Below are 19,751 nucleotides of genomic sequence, written 5' to 3' on the forward strand. Positions count from 1 at the left end.
GAACCTTTAGTGAAAACATGATAAAGTGAAGTAGAGCGTAATTAGGTTGAAGAACATCTTCACTGTGCTTTAACCGAAGCCAGTTCCTTCATCCCCTGCAGCTCCAGAAGAGCAATCCCCGACGAGCCGTGGGAGCGCAGGCTGGCTGCGCTGCTGCTTTAGGAAGCTCAGGGCACAAGGGAAATGATAGCCCCGGTCACTGTTACTGCCGCCCTAGGGAGGCCTGCAAAGGAACACCGGGTTTAGTTGTCCTGCTCCACGGTGCTCCCTCTTTTCAGCGATTTATGAAGTAATAATTTTATTAAAAAACTGATGCATTGACCAAACAAGCCAGGGCCACTAGTCCATCCTTCCATATGAAAACGAGGGGTTTCATATTCTCCTTGCTTTTCCCTCACCGCCGACCTTTGCTTCGCCCCGTGGCCCATAGCAGGCCTGCGGTGTCCCCCGAGGCTGCCCAGCCCGCAGCGGTGCCCCTGCCCGGCCGCCTCCCCCCTGCCCGCACCTATCCAGCTCCAGCTCTTGTTTTTAGGTCACTACACAGCAGGAACCGGTAGCGGAGCTGCGCGTTTTACGGGTTTCGCACGAATCTCGACAGGATCGTTGCCCAAACCCGCTCAGCTAAACGCCGCCGAGCTGCCGTCACGGCCGCGCTACCTGCACCGACCAGCCCCGCTTCCTCCCCCTCTCCCCTCGCAGCCCGCAAGCGGCTCTGCGTGAGAACGCAGCCAAAGCCGCCCCGGGGGGCCCTCGCCGCCCCGCCCGGCGCCCAAGGGCCGCCCCCGGCGCCCGTCTGCGAGGACACGGAGCGGGCGGGCCCGCGCATGCCCAGCACCTCTCCGGCCGCCGCCGCCTGCTCAGCGCCGTCCTGCCGGTAGGTGCGGCGCGGCCTATGGCGGGATGGAGCCCGCAGCGAGCGGAGGAAGGCGGTCGGGTTGCTCAGGGTGGCCCTGGAGGCACCGTCCCCTCGGCGAGTCCCCTCCGGGAATGGGGGCAGCGGTGAGGCGTCTCGGGAATCGCCTCGGGGAGGGGGGCGAAGCGCTGCCTCAGATGTCCCCTGAAACACAGCCGGAGCCTGCCTGGCGGCCCCCGGCTGAAGGCGGCGGCAGGAGGAACAGCAGGAGCCATGGCTGAAATGCTGGAGGAAGGCGGTGTACATGGCCAGCACCGCCACGGCAGGGCCTGGGTGTGCTCCTGCTGGGGGAAACGCGCTTGAGGGTGAGGGAAGTTAACGGTATTTTTAGAAAGCATGAGGATTATTTTAAGCAGCCTTGCTCGACAGATAGTTTTTAATAACTGCCAGCACATGCGTGTTGCTGTGGTTGCTGGAGGATTATTTCCTGTGAATTCAGTAGAAGCACACTTGGAAGTGGTGGTCAAATGACAGGGTCTCTTTGCCCATCGTTTCATTCCTGTGCTTTCCTTCCTTCTGAAGGAGCGGGTGGCTTTGCTGTGAGAATGCAAATTTATGGTCTAGGCAATCGTGCCCCGGCAGGGGGATTGGACTAGATGATCTTTCGAGGTCCCTTCCAATCCCTAACATTCTGTGATTCTGTGAGAACAGGCCTTGAGGCTTCCCGCAGGACTGCGGGTCACTACCCACTGAATCTCTACAGGCATCAGGGAAAAGGGGGAAAAACACACATCTGAGGCATTTTGAAAGACATTCTTGATTATCCTTCCTAAAAAAACACCTCTAACTTGACCAGCATTGTGACTTGTAATGATGGCTTGCAATAGTTAAAGCATTTCAAATGCAATACTTAAGACAGCTAAATAAAGCTGGATTCTCATTTTGAAAGAGCTGATGGGTGTTTAAGATCTGTCATATCTTCAAATTTATAATCTGCCTTTACAACTCCACAGCTGGCAGTAAAGGGGGTGGGGGGGGAACACTCTTTGCTGTTCACCACAGACCAAACTCCCCAGCTCAAAGCTGTACTGCTGTTTGCATTTATCAGAACAGCAGCATCTGCCCTAATCTTGCTGTGCTAGTGTCATTGAGAGGCTGTGACAGAACCCATGAGTGTGAAGTAGAAACCTTTTCCCCAAATTCAAAAAGGAAAATAAATTCCAGCACTGATTTTAACATGAATAAATTGACATTTAATTTATGATAGAGCACATCTATGGAGATGACAAATTGGAAGCATTGCTTGTGGGAGACGCGCTTACCAAAAGCACAGGTGTTCCTATTCAATTTTCCAGCTTCATGTCCAGCTAATTGCTCTTTCCCCATAGATATGAATTACTCTCGATTCATCACCACTGTAAGTGCAGCAAGAAAAGCATCTCCAATAAGACTTCTGAGTGAGTATACACCTGTTCTTTCCAGGTTCTCTGGAAGGGTATCATTCTATGTTCTGGACTTTGCTGGGGTATCACAGCTAAAGACTTGAAAAGGCTTGAAAGAAAATCATGCTATAAGCTGACAAGCAAGGCCAGTTAACTGCTTTGACTTTTGTCAAGTGGAGATGTCAAGCAGGTATAAAGAAGAATAAAGTAAATAGCCTTGAACCATTTCAAAAACCCATCCAGACAGAAGAAATAGTATTGTCACTTCAACATGTATCTGAAAAATTCTCTGCAGCTGCCTCTGAAGGAGGGCTTTGGGCACAGTTTGCAACTGAATTTATGCTGGTTGTCCAGAAGCAACTGCTAATGACTTGAAATTCAGTCCCAGCATAATGCTTCTTTCCACCTAGCTTTCCTGTGTCCTGTTAATGTCTATAAATTCCTCACCACATACACCACCTCAGAGTTACCACTCTTTCCTTTTCCATATTACGCTGTCTTTAGGCTAGCATGTTATATAGTCATCTGTGTAACAGATAGAAAAGGTTAACTGCCTACTGTTTACTCATTTGAAACCTACAGGGACCTGACAGAATCAGAGCATGAGACACAGATCACTAGTTAAGACTTCAGGGGACAATTTCGTTTCTTGATAAGGGGTTGGCATTTGCTGTTCTGCTTAAAATGCTTCATACAGGTACAGCTAAGTCAACTAATTCACTCTTGTCAGTCTCTATACTTTTTCAGGTGATACATTGATATGCATCATAACACAAATATTAAGTAGCACAGCTTGTGCAGAAAGACACATCGAGGCTGCAGTTTTGATGACAAAGTAAATCTGATTTTACCAGACCAAAAGTCAAAAGACATGACCCGTATTGCTGAACTGATAAGAGTTAACTCCCCATGCTCAAGTTTGCTAATAAGTACTGGCGAATAAACTTGATAACAGGAGGCTTTAAGCCAGATCTGGTATCATCTGTCCTCTCATATCTGATGTAAAAGTGGCAAGCCAGCATGAATGCCATATTGTGAGCTTTTAGATTTAATGCAATCAAATGCCCTTGCTGGATTAAGGTCCAGTCTGTGCTGCATAGATTAAGTGATAGTGAAACTGACTTCAAGCGTTGTTAATATTTTCTTCGTACTGAATTATTTGCACAGTGCCTCTGCCACTAAAGCTCGGCTGCCAGAAACATTAACCACTCCCTTATGAAAAAGCGGTAATCATAGATGTAACTATCAGTGTAGCTGCACTACTGCCACATCAGCTAAAGTGAGATTGAACAAAAAACAAAGCCAATCATTCCAAGTCAGTCTAAAACAGAAGGTCATAACATTGTAAATTCTTGAAGCTTGAAAGACATCAGTCCCAGAAGTCAGAAAAAAAAGTTTTTATAATTGTAGAAGAGTCCAAGTAAGATAAAAAAAGCTATTTATAATTTATTTTAAAACAAAGATGACTTTGTTTTGGTTTGTATCACCCATGTCTCCTTCCCCCCTTCCCCAACACCTATTTAATCCAAGTAGAAAGGTGAGTTTAAAAAGAATTATCATCCTTTTGAATTCCTGACTCTTAATAAAGTGAAAAATGAAATAAACTTCTGGACCATTATTATATACTGACTAAAGGATATGATCAATGTTGCAATAATCAAGTTGTAACCAAGGTTTCTTCCTTTTACTCTAGCTGAATTGATGCAGAAGTCTCCTCCATCTCTCATCTCTCTGGCTGGAGGGGCACCAAACCCCAACGTTTTTCCATTTAAGAGGGCTACTGTTACCATTGGAGATGGTACTGCTCTTGAGATTGGGGATGATCTGATGAAGAGAGCTCTTCAGTACTCGGCCTCAGCAGGGTATCTGTCAGGGCTGCTTGCAATTCAAGATACCAGAATCAAAGGATCATAAAACCTTTTATTATTGCATTAATTCACCTGTGGTTTTAAAACCTGTTTTACAAAACCAAGTTTAGCTTCTGTCAATTTGCCTCACTATTTACATTTCAGTTTAAGTGGAAAGTTTTGAGCAGATTACTAATTTAAAAAAGAAAAAACTTAATACTAGTAATTCTCAAGCCAGCACATTTCCTTGCTCTTAGTATTTGAGAATCCAGACTCCCAGATCACTGGGGGGAATCATTTTGTCGTTTGCAATAAGATAGTCGTTAAAAGATACTGCATTGCAATATATAGTTTCCACATTCTGGAGTATTTGTTTCGCTCTCATTTGGTACCATATATTAAAATCCGTATGTACTACTTGTGGTAGTCAAATGGAGGTATTTATAGTATTGTCATTTTCAGTACAAAAATTACATATCACTAAGTTACTTTAGCACTCATGAACTCCCCGGCAGACAGCACTGAGTCAGGCTTGTGACAGGTTTGCAAAAATGTTTAGGAACTTACAGAGGCACACAGGGCATTAACCAGTGAAGTTAAGACTTTTCTTAATATTTAAATGAGCCCAGCAATTTGTGAACATCTACAAGATCTTAAGACATTTTTTTGAAAAATCTGTTGCAGAAATCCTTATTATCTGCAGCCTATTACTAGCAGTATTGCAAGCTTTGTCACATTGCGACATTTGAGTATGGAAAGATCACTCAGGAGTGGACATTGTTCAGCCTCCACCCCTATTCCATCCTTGGCAAATCATTTCTGCCCAGATTTCAGTATGCTAATTTGGTATATGGACCATAGATGCCCATCTTTTCTGCTTTTCCATAAGAAACATTTATCTAATTTTCATCATTTGATAAAGCAGTCATAAAATCGGCATCTAAGTGCATCTGTGTGACCGTTGAAATCAGACTCAGGACTGCGTGCTAAATTTGGTAGTGATTTAGAGGACCAGCCTAGCGTCAGCCTATGTTTTAGATACACCTTATTTTATTCATGTTTCAGGATTCCAGAGCTGTTGTCTTGGCTAAAGGGTTTCCAGCGGAATCTACATAATCCCCCCACAGCCAACTACAGCCCAGAGCAAGGACAAATGGAAGTGTGTGTCACAACTGGCAGCCAGGAAGGCTTGTGTAAAGTAAGGCCAAAAGCTTCATATGTTAAAAGCATTTCTTTCAGAGATGTTTGTTCTTCCGTCAGTTCAGTTATACTTGGCATTAAGTGCCGCTATATGCAGGGAAGTTTGTTAAATATATGTCTGATGGTATTACCAATACAAGATAACAGAACGGAAATAAAAGTGGTGCAGCGGTCTAATCTGTCAGGACTGCATGAATGTTCGGGTAGACCAAAGAGCCTGTCAGAAAATGTGCTATAACATTTCATGTTACTCAAGTAGTGCAGTAATAAGTACATAGGTGCATTATTTGCTTTACCATAACTCAATTCTAATTATGTTAGACTTCCTTAAATAATTACCCTTTCCAGTCCACTCTCACTGCTGCTTAGTTGATCCTTTCTGTAACCAAAGCTCTGTTTCTACTGTATAAGAGTGCTGTCTTTCCATATTCTCTAGCTGATTACCTAGCTTCAGTTGGCTCTAAAGCAGATTTTTTTCTCTTCATTGCTTTTCTCAGACAGTATAATTAAATGGTTAGGGAATTACTAGTATCTAATCAAGATTTTTAATCCCACTAAGAAGTCAGAAGTCTGAAGCTTGTGTACAAGAATGTCACAAGCTTTCTAAAATGGATTTTTCTTTCACAGGTGTTTGAAATGCTCATTAATCCTGGGGACAACATCCTTTTGGATGCACCTACATACTCAGGGACACTAGCAGCTGTAAGTATTTTTTAGCTACAAAATGTTGTGGATGTTGCATTTGAAGTAAAGAGCAATTTAGTACCTGATCTGCAGGCTTATATACACTGTCTGTATTTACTGTAAAAACATATCTAAGAATCAAGTTTCTAGCATTAGTCTAGTTAATAAATATTAATTTATAGAAGCTTTTCTACTAAAAGTTGTAAAAAAGCTTTTCCCAGAACAGAAGTTCCTCTTCCAAATTCTTATATATTCAAGGGTTAAGGTCACATTTGGGATTGGAAAGAAAGCCATCACAACCTAGTCAGGTTGAAGCAAAGTTATAACAAGTGCATATTTCAACATGTCAGCACATTCACCTGAAGTATTTCATGGTCTGATTATACCATAGCTATAAATAGTATAAAATTAGAATAGGCCTGAAAAATCCATATATGAGTATGAAGGTGTGAATTAGTAAGAACTATACAAAAATAACAAAGTTTTCTTCTGAAAAATAATGTAAGCAGTATGTAATTAAATGTCAGCTCAAAATGCATAAGAACTGTATGTAAGAAGGGTTAGGATAGATAATACACAACAGTTTCAGTCTAGTCTCCCCTTGCATCAAAGGAATTTTGTTATTATTTGCTGTGCTAAGTTTGAGTATATCTTGTCTAATCAAATATACTTTGTTAGGAATATATTTTGACAATGCAGCAACTTGCATTTTTACTTAAAAATGCAGAGCACTACATGGTACTAATTGAAATTCCACAGAGGGGAGACAGCATGCTTTTGTTGGTATTTTACCTATATTTTTTCATACTGCTGTCAACATGCCATTGCAGTAGCAGCATTTCATTCTGCCTTGTATTGCTGAATATATCTGTTGAGTGCAAATTCTTTGCCCTTTGTCAGTGAAGAGTACCTTATAGTTCTGGCACTTTCACTGAAGTAGAGGGTAATTTGTCAGTAGGAAATGAAGATGTTGTGAACTTCCTATCTGTGGTGAGGGCGTGAGGAGTCCTGAGAGAACACAGTTCAAATTCACAAAATCCCTTTCTGCTTGCAAAACCATGTGTGATTTCCTAGAGAAAAGCAGCAATTGGACATAGGAGCTCATTTCTTTTCAGTTGGCTTCACAGAGCAAATAGAGTAATGTGGTAAGTTTGACAAGCTTCACAGCAATTTCAGGCAAACTTTCTTCTGAATCACGAGCAAATGGAGTTTAAGATAGCTGTAAAGTCAGAAAGACTGTGTATCACTGAAATTTTACAATGCCAATGACAAAAGTAAAACCTTCAAATTACAGCATTATGACAGTTTTGTTCCTCCTATCAACAGCTGAGACCTTTGGGTTGTAACATAATTAATGTTCCTAGTGACCAACATGGCATTATTCCAAAAGCTCTAAAAGAAATTCTGTCTACTTGGAGCTCAGAAGATGTAAAAAATCATAGCCACCACCTCCCCAAATTCCTGTACACTATTCCAAATGGCTGCAACCCAACTGGAAACTCTCTGACCACAGAGCGCAAGAAGGAGATTTACCAGGTACGTAGCTGGGCCCTTGTGAACCTTGTAGGTGGAAATGAATAAATGTCAGTCTTGTGTCAGTTGAGGATACCCTGTGTATGGTATTTGGGCCCATTATTGGTCCAGTAGACATTCCTCCTAGAACTTGTTTCTAGCAAAACCTCTTTCATTACAACTCTCCAGAGGTGGACTATGCATTAGATAAATTGTTTTTGCAATAGTAGCCCATTGCTGGCTGGTACCTTTGCTGTGGGCTTCAAACTGGATTTAGTGCAATTTTTACGCACAGTTTGAACGCTACATGGAACAGACCTTCAGTTATATATATACACGTGTCCTTGTACCGCTGGTACCATGTTTACTGTTATAATTGCTTGATGTCTAAACTGGGCATTTAAAAGCTTCTCTTGATAGGGCCTTGTACGTAGTGAATGAGCAATCTATAGGATCATAATATGGCCCCAGTAATAGGCCCAGGGTATAGGAAGAACTGAACCTACAGTGTCTTTACATTTTAGCAAATGTTTTCTTTTTATTCATTTCTTTAGCTTGCAAGAAAATATGATTTCCTCATAATAGAAGATGATCCTTACTACTTTCTTCAGTTTGAAAAGGTAATTTGTCTTCCATACTCTTAAGTAACACCTTTTCTGGTCCAGGAGAAAACTAAGGTTTGTGCCATGGATCTCCCTGCATGCTGCTGCTTCATGTCCTACCAAGGTAGTTGTAGGCCTCACAGTCTATGCCACTTTCAGTTGTTGTCCCCTTTGTGACATTTTATTGCATCAGTCGTGTTAATCAGTGGTTCAAGCCTTATACAGGACAGAATTTCCTTCAGTAGTCAGAAAATGGCAAAAATTTCACCTCCAGAGCAAAACAAGTATGCCACTGAAGCAGCACTTGAAAATAGCAGCCTCTTAATGTTCCTTTCAGCCCAATCTCCTCTTTCATTCAGTGGAAGACTGCCTACTCCCAATCTGCTATATCCCGTTTTTACCCCTTTGCCTTTTGGAGAACCCGAGAGAGCTCTCCCAGATACTGCAGGACATAGTACTGGATAGGCAGCTTCCCTCCTTCATGTAAATTTTCCCCAAATGAGTAACAATCAAGTGTGGACCTGTCTTCACACACGGATCTACAGTTGCGCAATCTGCAAAAGCACCTAACTTCAGGAGTAAAAGCTGGTTTTACAAAGCAGTAAAACATTGGTAGAAGCTAAAGTTCAGTATTTTCTATTTTGAAATATGTTTTTATGGGAGGAGACAATAAAACTGCTTCTCTTACTCACTGAATAGCATTGTGTAGCTTTGTCAGAAGGTGTAAGGGGAAAAGGTATAGAAGTAGAACTCGCGATAAGGAAAAAGCAGACTGAACTCAGATCATCAAAATTTGGTCATATCTTCTGATTTCCTTTTTTAAGATAAAGCTAAAAGCTACAGGGCCCCATCTCAGAAATTACAATATCTGTTTACTCCATAAAAAAATCTTGGCAGAGAACTCATTATTTATATCGGTCTTACTTATGGCATCATACCAACACTTGAGCTGAATACTTGTATGCTGAACAGTGGGCTAAGCATCAAAAAATAAAGGCTGATTTCCTGATGACTTTCATAGAATATTGTAATCACATCTCAGACAGCTAGCCTAAACAATCACTTGTCAGCAAGTTACTGCATTTTTTTTTCCTTGGAATGCACATCTGTTAAATATTTACTATGTCTTCATAGTAGAAGAAAATAATTCCATCATAATCCTTACTAGCACCTTGAATTTTATTTTTTATTTTTCTTCCAAGCCATGGGCTCCAACTTTCCTCTCAATGGATGTGGATGGCAGAGTTATCAGGACTGACTCTTTCTCTAAAATTCTCTCATCTGGGTAAGACCAGCTTCAGACTGCTCCACTTTGCCTGTTCAGTTAAGGCACAAGACTAATACTTCATATGATATGATCACACATGTCAGAGTGGTTTTTTCATCTAATACTATCCATTTCTGGAATGTACTTTTGGATCCACAGCTTTTCTCAGTCTGCTCACTTTTCATGTCATCTCTTGGCAGTCATTTAACTCCAGATTCTGCTTCTCTGCTGATAGTTAAGCCACTCTGCCCAGGCAGCCCATTCTTGCAGACACCATGTAGGCAAAAGACAGGTGCTGGATTCCAGCTCTGTTCCTGGAACTCTAGGAGCTTTTCTCTCTTCTTTTTCCATTTCTCCTTCTATCTCTTACTATTCCTGCAGACTCCCTGAACTGGTAATACAGAAGAGAAATGACAGCATCATTCTCCACAAACTTTTCATAGGGTTATACTGATCTCCCATCTTCTAGCCTTACAGTTCTTTCAGGTTGTTTCCACCTGCCTGAAAAACTAAGCTGGCTGTTTTCCATTTCACACAAGTCAACATATTTGATTTTCAACTTGCTTTTTTTTATTATCATAATAGAGATAAGAAAGTAACATGAATTCTGCACTGGCAGCTAGTGGATTATAACCCCATCCCTGAGAAAGTGAGGAGACAACATGATGCTAAGTGTGATTGCACTTTCAGAAGTGACACTGCAAAAAGGCATGATGCAATTTTATCTTTGTCAAAGATGCATATAAGCTTACTGGTTCTATTTTTCTTCAAAGAAGCACTTCCGCCAATCTGTAAAGATGGATCATAAGAACTGAAGCATGAATAAGAATCTAGTTTATCAGTCCAAATTCTGCAGTACTGAAAGGGAGTGAAAGAGAGTAACGCTGTTTGCCGCTTCCCATCTGTTTTTCATAAAGCCTGAGTATTAATGATTTTTCATTATGTGAAAACCTATCTTTCCTTCCCTTTGATTCATGTAATATTTATGGCTGCAGAGGAAAGCTTACAAATGTGGGATATGTCCTGAAGTCTCAGAACTAAGCAGCTACTACAAGCATTAAAAACCCTTAAATGTTTTTATTTCATGACTTTGATACTCGGCTGATGAGTTGCATAAGCCTGGGGCTTAGGGCAGTATTAAGATAGAGATAAACTTAAATGCGTAAAAGATACTCACAGTATCAACGAACTGGTTACACATTTTCCCAGTTATAAGTTAAACCATAACTCACACAAAGTATTAGCACATTCCATTTCTGTAGTAACTTTTTTCTTTTTTTTTTTCTAGGTTAAGAATAGGTTTTCTGACAGGTCCCAAGCCTCTTATCGACAGAGTTATTCTGCACATTCAGGTTTCAACAATGCACACCAGCACTTTCACACAGGCAAGTACCAAACTGCCAACTGAATTGTATTTAGAAAGGATAACATATTCCAAGCCATGAGAAACCACAAACGAACCGCTTTGCGCTTCTGCAGTTGCTCTGCTCTTCTGCAGTTTTGTTTATAATAAGCACATACATTGTTAATTCTGCCAAAGGAAGAGAAACCATAGGAATTACAACCAGAGCTAGAGCAGTCTCAGTGCATGGAAAGCACAGCTAATAATGCCCTTAACCCTCAAGGTTTCAAGAATCAAGATTTAAAATACTTTGTATCTCTTGCTAGTAGGTTCACTTGAAAAACCTCAATGTAAAGCATACATTGGAAGCACTTAGGGTTTTTTCTTTTTTTCATTCTACTTTGTAATTAGAACAATACAAGCAGCCCACAGAGACATCACAAAGCAGGCTGCCAGCTACAGCCTCTTTATAGTTAGTAATAAAGAGAGGACACATTGAGCCCATCTAGACATGGCTTCCACCTTACAGCTCCATTTGTTCATCACAGAAGCAGTGTTAAAGCAGAGAGGCTGATAGGGGCAGGAAGGTAAAGCAATATAACATTGCCTTCCTTTTTCTCTCAGATTACCATATCTAGCTCTCCATCCATTCTTTCCTCCCCCCACCCCACCTTCCAAACACTGCCATGATCCTTGGAGACAGCAGTAACATGGACTACAATGGCCTGTTGCCACCTCTGTTTATGAAGGGCTCCAAGAGACCCCGCTTGCAGTTTCTTGCCTGTGTGGAATTTTGAATAATGCATCAGGCTATGTATCTTTTGATGACTGTGGAACAGTCCTGTTTAAAATATGGTATTAATGATGTGTTTTATTTCTTTAGATTATGATATCACAGCTGCTTCAGCAATGGGGAGAAAAGGGTTTCCTGGAGCATATAGACAGGTAGGGTCATGTCATATACTGAATCCCATTATCTGTCATTCTGCTTCTTGTTACCTACATAAAACATTCTTTGCAGTAAACAGGTCAGAGGAGGTGCATCAGTATTAGGCCAAAAGGATAAGCCAGGTCACTAAGACTGATAGTATTCACACAAGAGTCCTGAAAGAGCTGTGTGAAGTTGCAGACACACAGGTCTGGGCATGTAAACTACCAGTACAGACCAGCAATCTGCCAGTCCACTGGCACAGTCATTATGTGCCAGGATCCTGGGAGCTCCAAGTCAGTGAATAAAGTTTTCATCCCTGCTAAAGTGGTAGGATCTATAGCAAAGGCTAAGATCACTGAGCAAATAATCTGTTGAGAAAGACTCAGCATAGCTTCTATAAAGGGTGCTCCTGCCTCACTAACGCTGCAGGAATTCACCCTTTAACACCCTTAATCTAATGACTGCAGATGCTGATGGAAAGACCTACAGAGGGCAACAAGGTTCAGCTACACTTACTAAACATTGCCTCTGTCACCACTCTTGGAGACAGAGCACTGGGCTAAGGTCTAACTCAGCAAAGCATTTCTTATATACTGACTGACACACGTTTGTTTTTCATTTATTATGCTGGAGGAGCATAGTGTCTCTTGAGTATCCATACTTCATTTCAGATGCCATACTTGGATGCCATTAGAACCCCAAGCTTCCTACTTCAGTGACTAGTGTGCTACACTCTGCATAGGCCTCTAATAGGAATGTGAGCAAAGCATGGAAAAAGTTCTTATATCTCAGTGTAACAGCCACTTCTGTCCCCTGAGCACCTGCCTGTTGTCCATAGTGTAAATGTCAGTATTTTTTAAACAACAACAACAACAACAAAAAAAAAAAGCAGCAGACACACCAGGCCTGGCTTTGCCTTGTTTTACAAAATAGGAGCATAAAGATAGGTTTGGCAGGGAAACTTGGACCCCACTTCAGCTCAACTTTCAGCAGTTAGAAAAATAATCCTAAACACATCTCTTCACTTACCTTCTTGTAGGCCAAAAGGCATCTTTACTCAAGCCAGAAGACTGTTCTTCCTCTTGACTAATGAAAATACTGCTGCAGTAGGGTAGCTGCAACCCTTTATAACCTTCTAGACTCGGTTGTCAGGTGACTTATTGATGAGGCCCAACAGCTGACTGCAATCTTCCAGGTGATTTCACTTGGACAAAGTTGACTTGTTAGATCATGCTTCTGGGTAGGAGCTAGCCTATTTGGAGCAGCTGCGTTTCTGTGGAAGCCTTGTCTCGCTAACACTTATAATTTCATTCCAATGTGAAAATAAAATGATAACAGGCAAAAAACTTGCAATAGAATTTGTAATGTGGTAAAAGCTGCATAAGTGAGATTTGCCATTTCATGCAGAATGTAGCAATTGGTATAGGCTGAGTCCCAAAACTATATAAGCCTTTGGTGGTGTTAGTGTTTGTTTATCAGGTGTAATAAAATACATCCAGAAATCAAAGCTATTGGTTCAGAGAGTAAAAAAAATAGAAACATAAAATTATGCAAATAATAAGTATGGTTTCTCTACAGAGAAGGAAACACATTTGCATCTGATTTATGAACTCTGTATCAGGCATTTCTCTTGTGTGTCCTGTTGCAGAATCACAGCTGTCTCATTTTATGTCAACAAAAGCCACTGCACAAGACATGTCCATGTTGAAACTTGGATTAGGGTCATTTTCCCCAGTAAGAGACTGAATTATTTGGAAGTTTTACTTAAAGTTTGAAGGAGATGATAGGTTCAAAAGCTGAGAAAAGGGGAAGCTGTCAAATAGTCACGACAGGTTTATCATATTATTTGCTTTTTACCTTGTGAAACATCATTTCCATGTGTACCTATTCCACAAATTCAACACAAATGTACAAATATCGAGTCTTTGCTTTTGCACATGCATAAGTCCTTCACTTTCTTCAGTATGGCTGATGTTGCATGGTAAATATTGCTAACAGGGCTCATATCCACTGATATAATAGACAGAATGGATATAATATATAAAGAGTTTCTATGACATATGTAAAGCTTAAGAAGCAGCCACACAGGCACTTCCTCTGTCCGGTTGATCAGTGCTTTGTTGGAGACATGCTGAAGCATTCAAGACTTCGCTGACACATATACAAAGGTTCATACACACAGTATGCTGTATTGTGCCCATCTAGGATATGCTCGTATTTCCATTAAATATGCACTCAGGTTGTTCAAGTAGAAAAGCTTTGTTTCTGCCTTTGGAAACAAATGGACTCTGAAGCGCTTTGGGATCATGACTTTGAATTGATAATTTACTTTCAGAGTGGTGGCGTTCTACAGGACCCAGCGGGATGCAATGCTCATTGCTGCTGACAAGTGGTTAAAAGGTCAGTGAGTGCAACATAGCTAATTACTTAAGATTTTTTTTTCTAGCTATTTCTCATCTTTGTGTTCAAGAAAAATCACTAAAGTTCATCTCTTGGCTGAAGTGACAGATAAGCACTATAAGCAAATCAATGACATTAAATATTAAGCTTACGACAAATTATTTAGTGCTGCTGTTTTCGTGCTTTTCTGGTGGGACGAGGAGATGGTGATGAGAAAAAAGCTCACCACATTACTGTATAAAACATTTTTACAAAGAGCATATATTGCATTCCACTATGTTCTTGTACTTTTTATGTTTAAAATCTCTGTCTTTAAAATCTCTGTCTGAAATAGCCAGATTTAGTGGCCTTAATTTAAAAGAAGATATAAGCAATCTACATAGCAGTAGTGATAATTTTTTTGTCAGAAATCGATTTCAAATGTCCCCTTTTGTGGTTAATCACAGAGCATAAAAAGAATGTGATCAACAATAATGCAATTACAGTTAGTGACTCACTCCTTTTTGTCAGTCTAAGTAGAATCAGCAATAACCGCTTAAGAGCTGCCCACCTACCTTAGGTGACACTTCCATGGGACATGGGTACCTGGGCACCACACAATCATTAATATACTTACTCTTGCTAATGCCAGGTTTTTACATATGAAGTATTTCTTCTTTTTCTACATGGCTCTGAACAACCATGGGTTGTTGACCTGGGTAGGCCCCCTTTGTCTCAATTCCCCAAGCATCAAAACAGTGTAATAGCGCTGGGCTACCTTAAAGTTTATTGTGAGGATATACTCATGTAAAAGACTACAGGGTCTTCATTTTTTCTAGTAATAGGAGCCATAATATTATGGAAGACAGACCTTTATTTTGTAGATGTGTAGTGGTTAAATACGTCAAGGAAGAGCTGGAGAAGAAGTCAAGTCAAATAAATAGTTTCTTCAAAAATATATCCAAAACCAGATAAAGAATTTTAGGTAAAAAAAAGGTATACAGTAAGTCTGCAAATATAATTTAAGAAATAAATCCTCTCTAAGCCTTCCCATTCTCCTCATAACTCCTAGGCACTCCTTTTCTTTGAGGAAAAATCTATAATTATTGTAACTGAAAGGGAAACAGTTTTGCACTTTGCTACACTTTAAATCATATTGATAGTCAATGTGATATTAAGAGAAACTGCATCAGAAAAAATATTTTAGATTGTTTGATCTGAAAGTAATCAACAAATATAGTTTGTTAATGTTTGGGATTCTTGTAATTCAGAGCAATCACTTTCACAAAAAGCATTGAGGATACCACCACAAGTGCAGTAAGCCCACACAAATTTGATTAGGAGTACTTTAAATTTGGCAAGTGGCATCCTGACTCTGTGGCCTACATTGCCTTTGGGTTCATTAGAGCAACAAATCCACAACATCACTGAATCTATGATGTATCAGTTAAAGGTGGGGCAGAAGTTTCTTTCTTGATTCACTACTTTTTTCTCTCTCTCTCCAGACTTGGCAGAATGGTACCCTCCTGCTGCTGGCATGTTCTTATGGATTAAAATTAAGGGTGTTTCTGATACACAGCAGCTGATCATGGAAAAAGCTTTGCAGAAAGAAGTATGGCCCATGGTTTAATGGCTTATGATGTTAAAATGAAATGAGGGAAGCATAAAATAAATTTACCATATCTGTCGGCACATACATAAAAAAGCAGGGGAACTTGCTGTGCACTGTCACTGAGTCTGCAAGTCAGGCAGACTTGCAGACATGTCACATAATGACTCATTAATAGAATATTTTCATGTCTGTATTCAGATGTTGATACTTAATCAGCTTACTTAAATTTAAACCATTATAATATATAGTACAATGTCATGTATACAACACATATATAATATTAACATATGTACCTATATGAATGATAGCTGTCCACTATATCTTTTTAATAAGAAAAATTAAGTGTGATTTTATTTCTACAATTTATAAAAGCCAGCACTGTGTACTGAGCAAACTACATCCCACCTCACTGGTGCTTCTAAACATTGTGATGATAAGCCAGACCTGGTAACCCACACCTAAGAGCCCTTTGATTTTGTTATGAAAAGTCTGATTCCAGGTTGCATTTTTTTGGCTTCTCATTTTGAAGAGAAGAAATATATTATGCCATGTTCTGATACCAGTGTTTCAGCCGTGAGCCTTCTCAAATTTAATTTAACGTAGTGTTTTGAAACTGTAGAAGTGGTGATAACTGGGTGGCTAATCTATTTTTCTTAGGTGTTACTGGTTCCTGGAGGAGCATTCAATATTGATAGTTCAGAGCCTAGTTCTTACGTCAGAGCCTCCTTCTCTCTGTCTTCTCCAGCCCAGATGGATCTGGTAAGTGAGATTTTTTTTTTTTTTACATTCTTACCAAGACAGTTTCTCACATAATAATGCTCCCTTATGTTTACATACTTCTCCTTATGTTTTCCTGAATGTTAGTGTAGTTTTTTTAGTACTTAGGTGATTAACCAGTACTTTTGAAGCAGTGTTAGCTTTATCTTAGACAAGATACTCATATCCAAATGACCTGAAAGGTACCAGGTTTTTCTAGGACCACTTAAAATTTTTATGTGTATCATCTCATACATCATCTCTCACACTTAATCCTCCCAGACATTATTCATAAAGGCTTTAGTGAAGTCAGAGTAGGTTTTGCTATTTGCTTTAGCATTAGGAGGCATCATGTATCTTTTATTTTCCAGACTTCCCATTTCTGAGATGGAATTACCTGCTTTCTTTTGTGTGTGTGTGTTGTCAACCCTTTATAAGGAAGAATATTGTTTTTCTTTCATACAGTTGACATATATGTTGTATTTCATTTCTCAGGAACTAATCTTCTATATATTTTAGGAATATTTTGGATGTTATGTAGTTGTATCTATAAAATCAATGTGAAGAAAGATAGGAGACATTTATTTGTGCAAATTTAATACTCGTTTGATTTAGGTGCTTGAAACAGTTAAGTATTTGGAGTTGTACTTTGATTCAGATGTGAAGGTTTGTAGCAGATAAGCGCTTCTATTGCCTTTCTGTTTCTTCTGTGTATTTCTTATATTTCTTTCTTCATCGTAAAAGTAATTCATAATGATACTATTGACAGTCAAGTTATATCTTTTATATGCTTCCCCACTCAACTGTTCTTCCTTTTCTTTCACTTTTGGAGCCTCTAGGCCCTTATATTAAGTTAAAAGAGATACTCTTCCAGGGATCACTAGTTGTATTAAAGGTAAAACTGTTTAGTTGTGTCTGAACTCCAAATAACCTTTGAACATCAATATATGTATTTTTATGTTTCAGAAAGCTCTGCCTTTTATTTTCTATCAGAGAAGTGGAAGATTGTCCAGTCAAAGCCCATACATGTTGTTATAAAAGGAAAACAGAGAATATCAGCAGAATTTTGGAGTATAAAATACTAAGTTTGTATGTGGCTAGGGTAGTTTTAGCAGCTTTACAGGTTTGGTGTGTTGCCTATTTAAGTAATGCTGGAATATAAACGTGAACCATATTTGTGTCATTGCAGGCCTTCAAGAGACTGGCTGACCTTGTAAAAGAAGCTTTGTGAAGCAGCTAAATAGAGCTCTTGCAGCAATCAAAATCGTCTGCAGAAAATATTAACATTTGGATTTCATCAGGACACTTTAAAAGCAAGCACAATACAGTGGATGTTTCCTTAGATCGTTTCAGCTAAAAAAGCAAAAAATGAAAGAGTGAAAACCAATTTGCTTAATTTTTTTGACAGGACATTGCATTACTAAATTTATTCCAATTCAGAAACACTTAAAATACTCAAACCCAAAATGTTCTGTTTCCTGTCAAATCCATGGTTTTGTTAGATTTGAATTGATTTTTGTGCTGGCTTTTGTTTTCTATTTGAATTGGGAAACAGGGAAATCAGTTACTTAGGAAGTTGCACCTGAGGTGGTCTTAGCCACTATTACTTAATCCCAACTGATACATTCCCCCAACACTTCATGTTGGAATTGGTTTTGTGTGTCACTTCCCTTCTTGTCCTGCTGTATGGCACCTGGTTTTGAAGATTTGAAGATCAGTATTTAATTTTACTAAAGTTTTGTCAGATAAAACTGATATAAGGATGTTAAAATTGAAACTGATCCAGCAAAATTCAGCTACGATTACAAATAAAACCATTTGGCCTAAGCTCCCTTGCAATTTGCATGGGTTTTGCAGCTCATTCTCTAATTTGTAAAAGGTTTTCTGATTGCTGACTTCCACTTCAGTCTGTGAATAATCACTCTGTACATGTGTTAGAAAATCACTGGTTTGCAAAGGCATGTCGATGTGCTAACGGAACTGCTCTCTGCTCTTAGTTAATCAATATCAGACATGTTTTTGAACGGGGAGCGTAAGTAACTGAAGAGGGGACGTAGCAGCCAGATGTACAAAGCAAGCAAAATGAAAAATTAAAGAAATGTTTTACCTCTAATCCCTTGGTCATTATCATCCCAAACATTTGGTATTTGGCAACATGCACAAAACTTTCAGAAAGTTTTAACTGTACAGATTCTCCAAGGCTTCCCATTCTGCTTAGTGACTTAAGATTTATTTACTGTTTGCATGAAAGCACTGTGGTTTTCCACCAATAGCAGATGGTTGTTTCTTTACATGCAAAAATATGTGTTCAAGGATCCATCCAATCCTTCAGCAGCTCACGGAACCCAACCAAATAAGGATCAGGCACAACCTCACAGAATCACAGAATCACAGAATCAATCAGGTTGGAAGAGACCTCAGGGATCATCGAGTCCAACCGTTGCCCTTACACCACCCTGTCAACTAGACCATGGCACTAAGTGTCATGTCCAATCTTTTCTTAAACACATCCAGAGATGGTGACTCCACCACCTGCCTGGGCAGCCCATTCCAATGTCTAATAACCCTTTCTGTAAAGAAATTCTTCCTGATGTCCAACCTGAACCTCCCCTGGCGAAGCTTGAGGCTGTGCCCTCTTGTCCTATCGCTAGTTGCCCGGGAGAAGAGGCCAACTCCCACTTCACGGTAGTGGTAGACTGCAATAAGGTCACCTCGGAGCCTCCTCTTCTCCAGGCTAAACAACCCCAGCTCCCTCAGCCGTTCCTCGTAGGTCAGACCCTCCAGACCCTTCACCAGCTTGGTCGCCCTCCTCTGGACTTGCTCCAACACCTCAACATCTTTCTTGAAGTGCGGGGCCCAGAACTGAACACAGTACTCGCTTAATTGGAAGTTTCACAAGAGCCATGGTTTTAGTACTAACAATAATTTTCGTTCCCTCTTTTCCCCCTAGTTATAAATAGCATGTGTCATAACAAACTAGCACAGATATGTGCCTTTCCCAGCATCTCTTCTATCATCAGGATCATTCAGTGCCTTCAGCCCAGCATCACGTTTTATCTCAAGCCGTTTAATTTAGTCACACATTCAAGCCATCTCTGCACTTTGCAGCTTCTTGAGCAGCATAGCTAAGCTCAATCCTTTCCCCCCTTCCCAAATTACTGCAACATTTAGTCAAGTCCACATAATTTTCAGACTAATTTTCTCCAGTTTGGTATCAGTGCATGACACCTTTCCTCTCAGACCCTTGCAAAGTACTTTGCATGGTCCCAACTTGTCTGTCACTCCTGCCCTCCTTCTGCAAACATGGGGCTGGGTCTGTTTTCC

The 19,751-nt window shown here is 40.1% G+C and overlaps 1 protein-coding gene across 4 annotated transcripts; it reads left to right on the plus strand.

Moving 5' to 3' along the window:
* The first annotated feature begins 841 nt into the window (after positions 1–841).
* AADAT (aminoadipate aminotransferase) lies at positions 842–18,908 on the plus strand. Of its 4 annotated transcripts, none has more exons than XM_068403174.1 (14): positions 842–874; positions 2,242–2,310; positions 3,989–4,157; positions 5,208–5,340; positions 5,970–6,044; positions 7,353–7,562; positions 8,093–8,158; positions 9,343–9,425; positions 10,696–10,792; positions 11,633–11,694; positions 14,016–14,080; positions 15,565–15,671; positions 16,329–16,430; positions 17,617–18,907. In XM_068403174.1, the coding sequence occupies exons 2-14, from the start codon at positions 2,244–2,246 to the stop codon at positions 17,656–17,658; spliced, it is 1,278 nt and encodes a 425-aa protein (XP_068259275.1). In that variant the 5' UTR covers positions 842–874; positions 2,242–2,243; the 3' UTR covers positions 17,659–18,907. The 4 variants fall into 4 exon arrangements, with proteins under 4 accessions (XP_068259275.1, XP_068259274.1, XP_068259276.1 ...); XM_068403173.1 differs by lacking the exon at positions 842–874 and adding an exon at positions 903–1,218; XM_068403175.1 differs by lacking the exons at positions 842–874; positions 2,242–2,310 and adding an exon at positions 903–1,218.
* Positions 18,909–19,751: the final 843 nt, after the last annotated feature.

This window comes from Nyctibius grandis, chromosome 6, assembly GCF_013368605.1.
Source record: "Nyctibius grandis isolate bNycGra1 chromosome 6, bNycGra1.pri, whole genome shotgun sequence".
Taxonomy (NCBI): domain Eukaryota; kingdom Metazoa; phylum Chordata; class Aves; order Nyctibiiformes; family Nyctibiidae; genus Nyctibius; species Nyctibius grandis.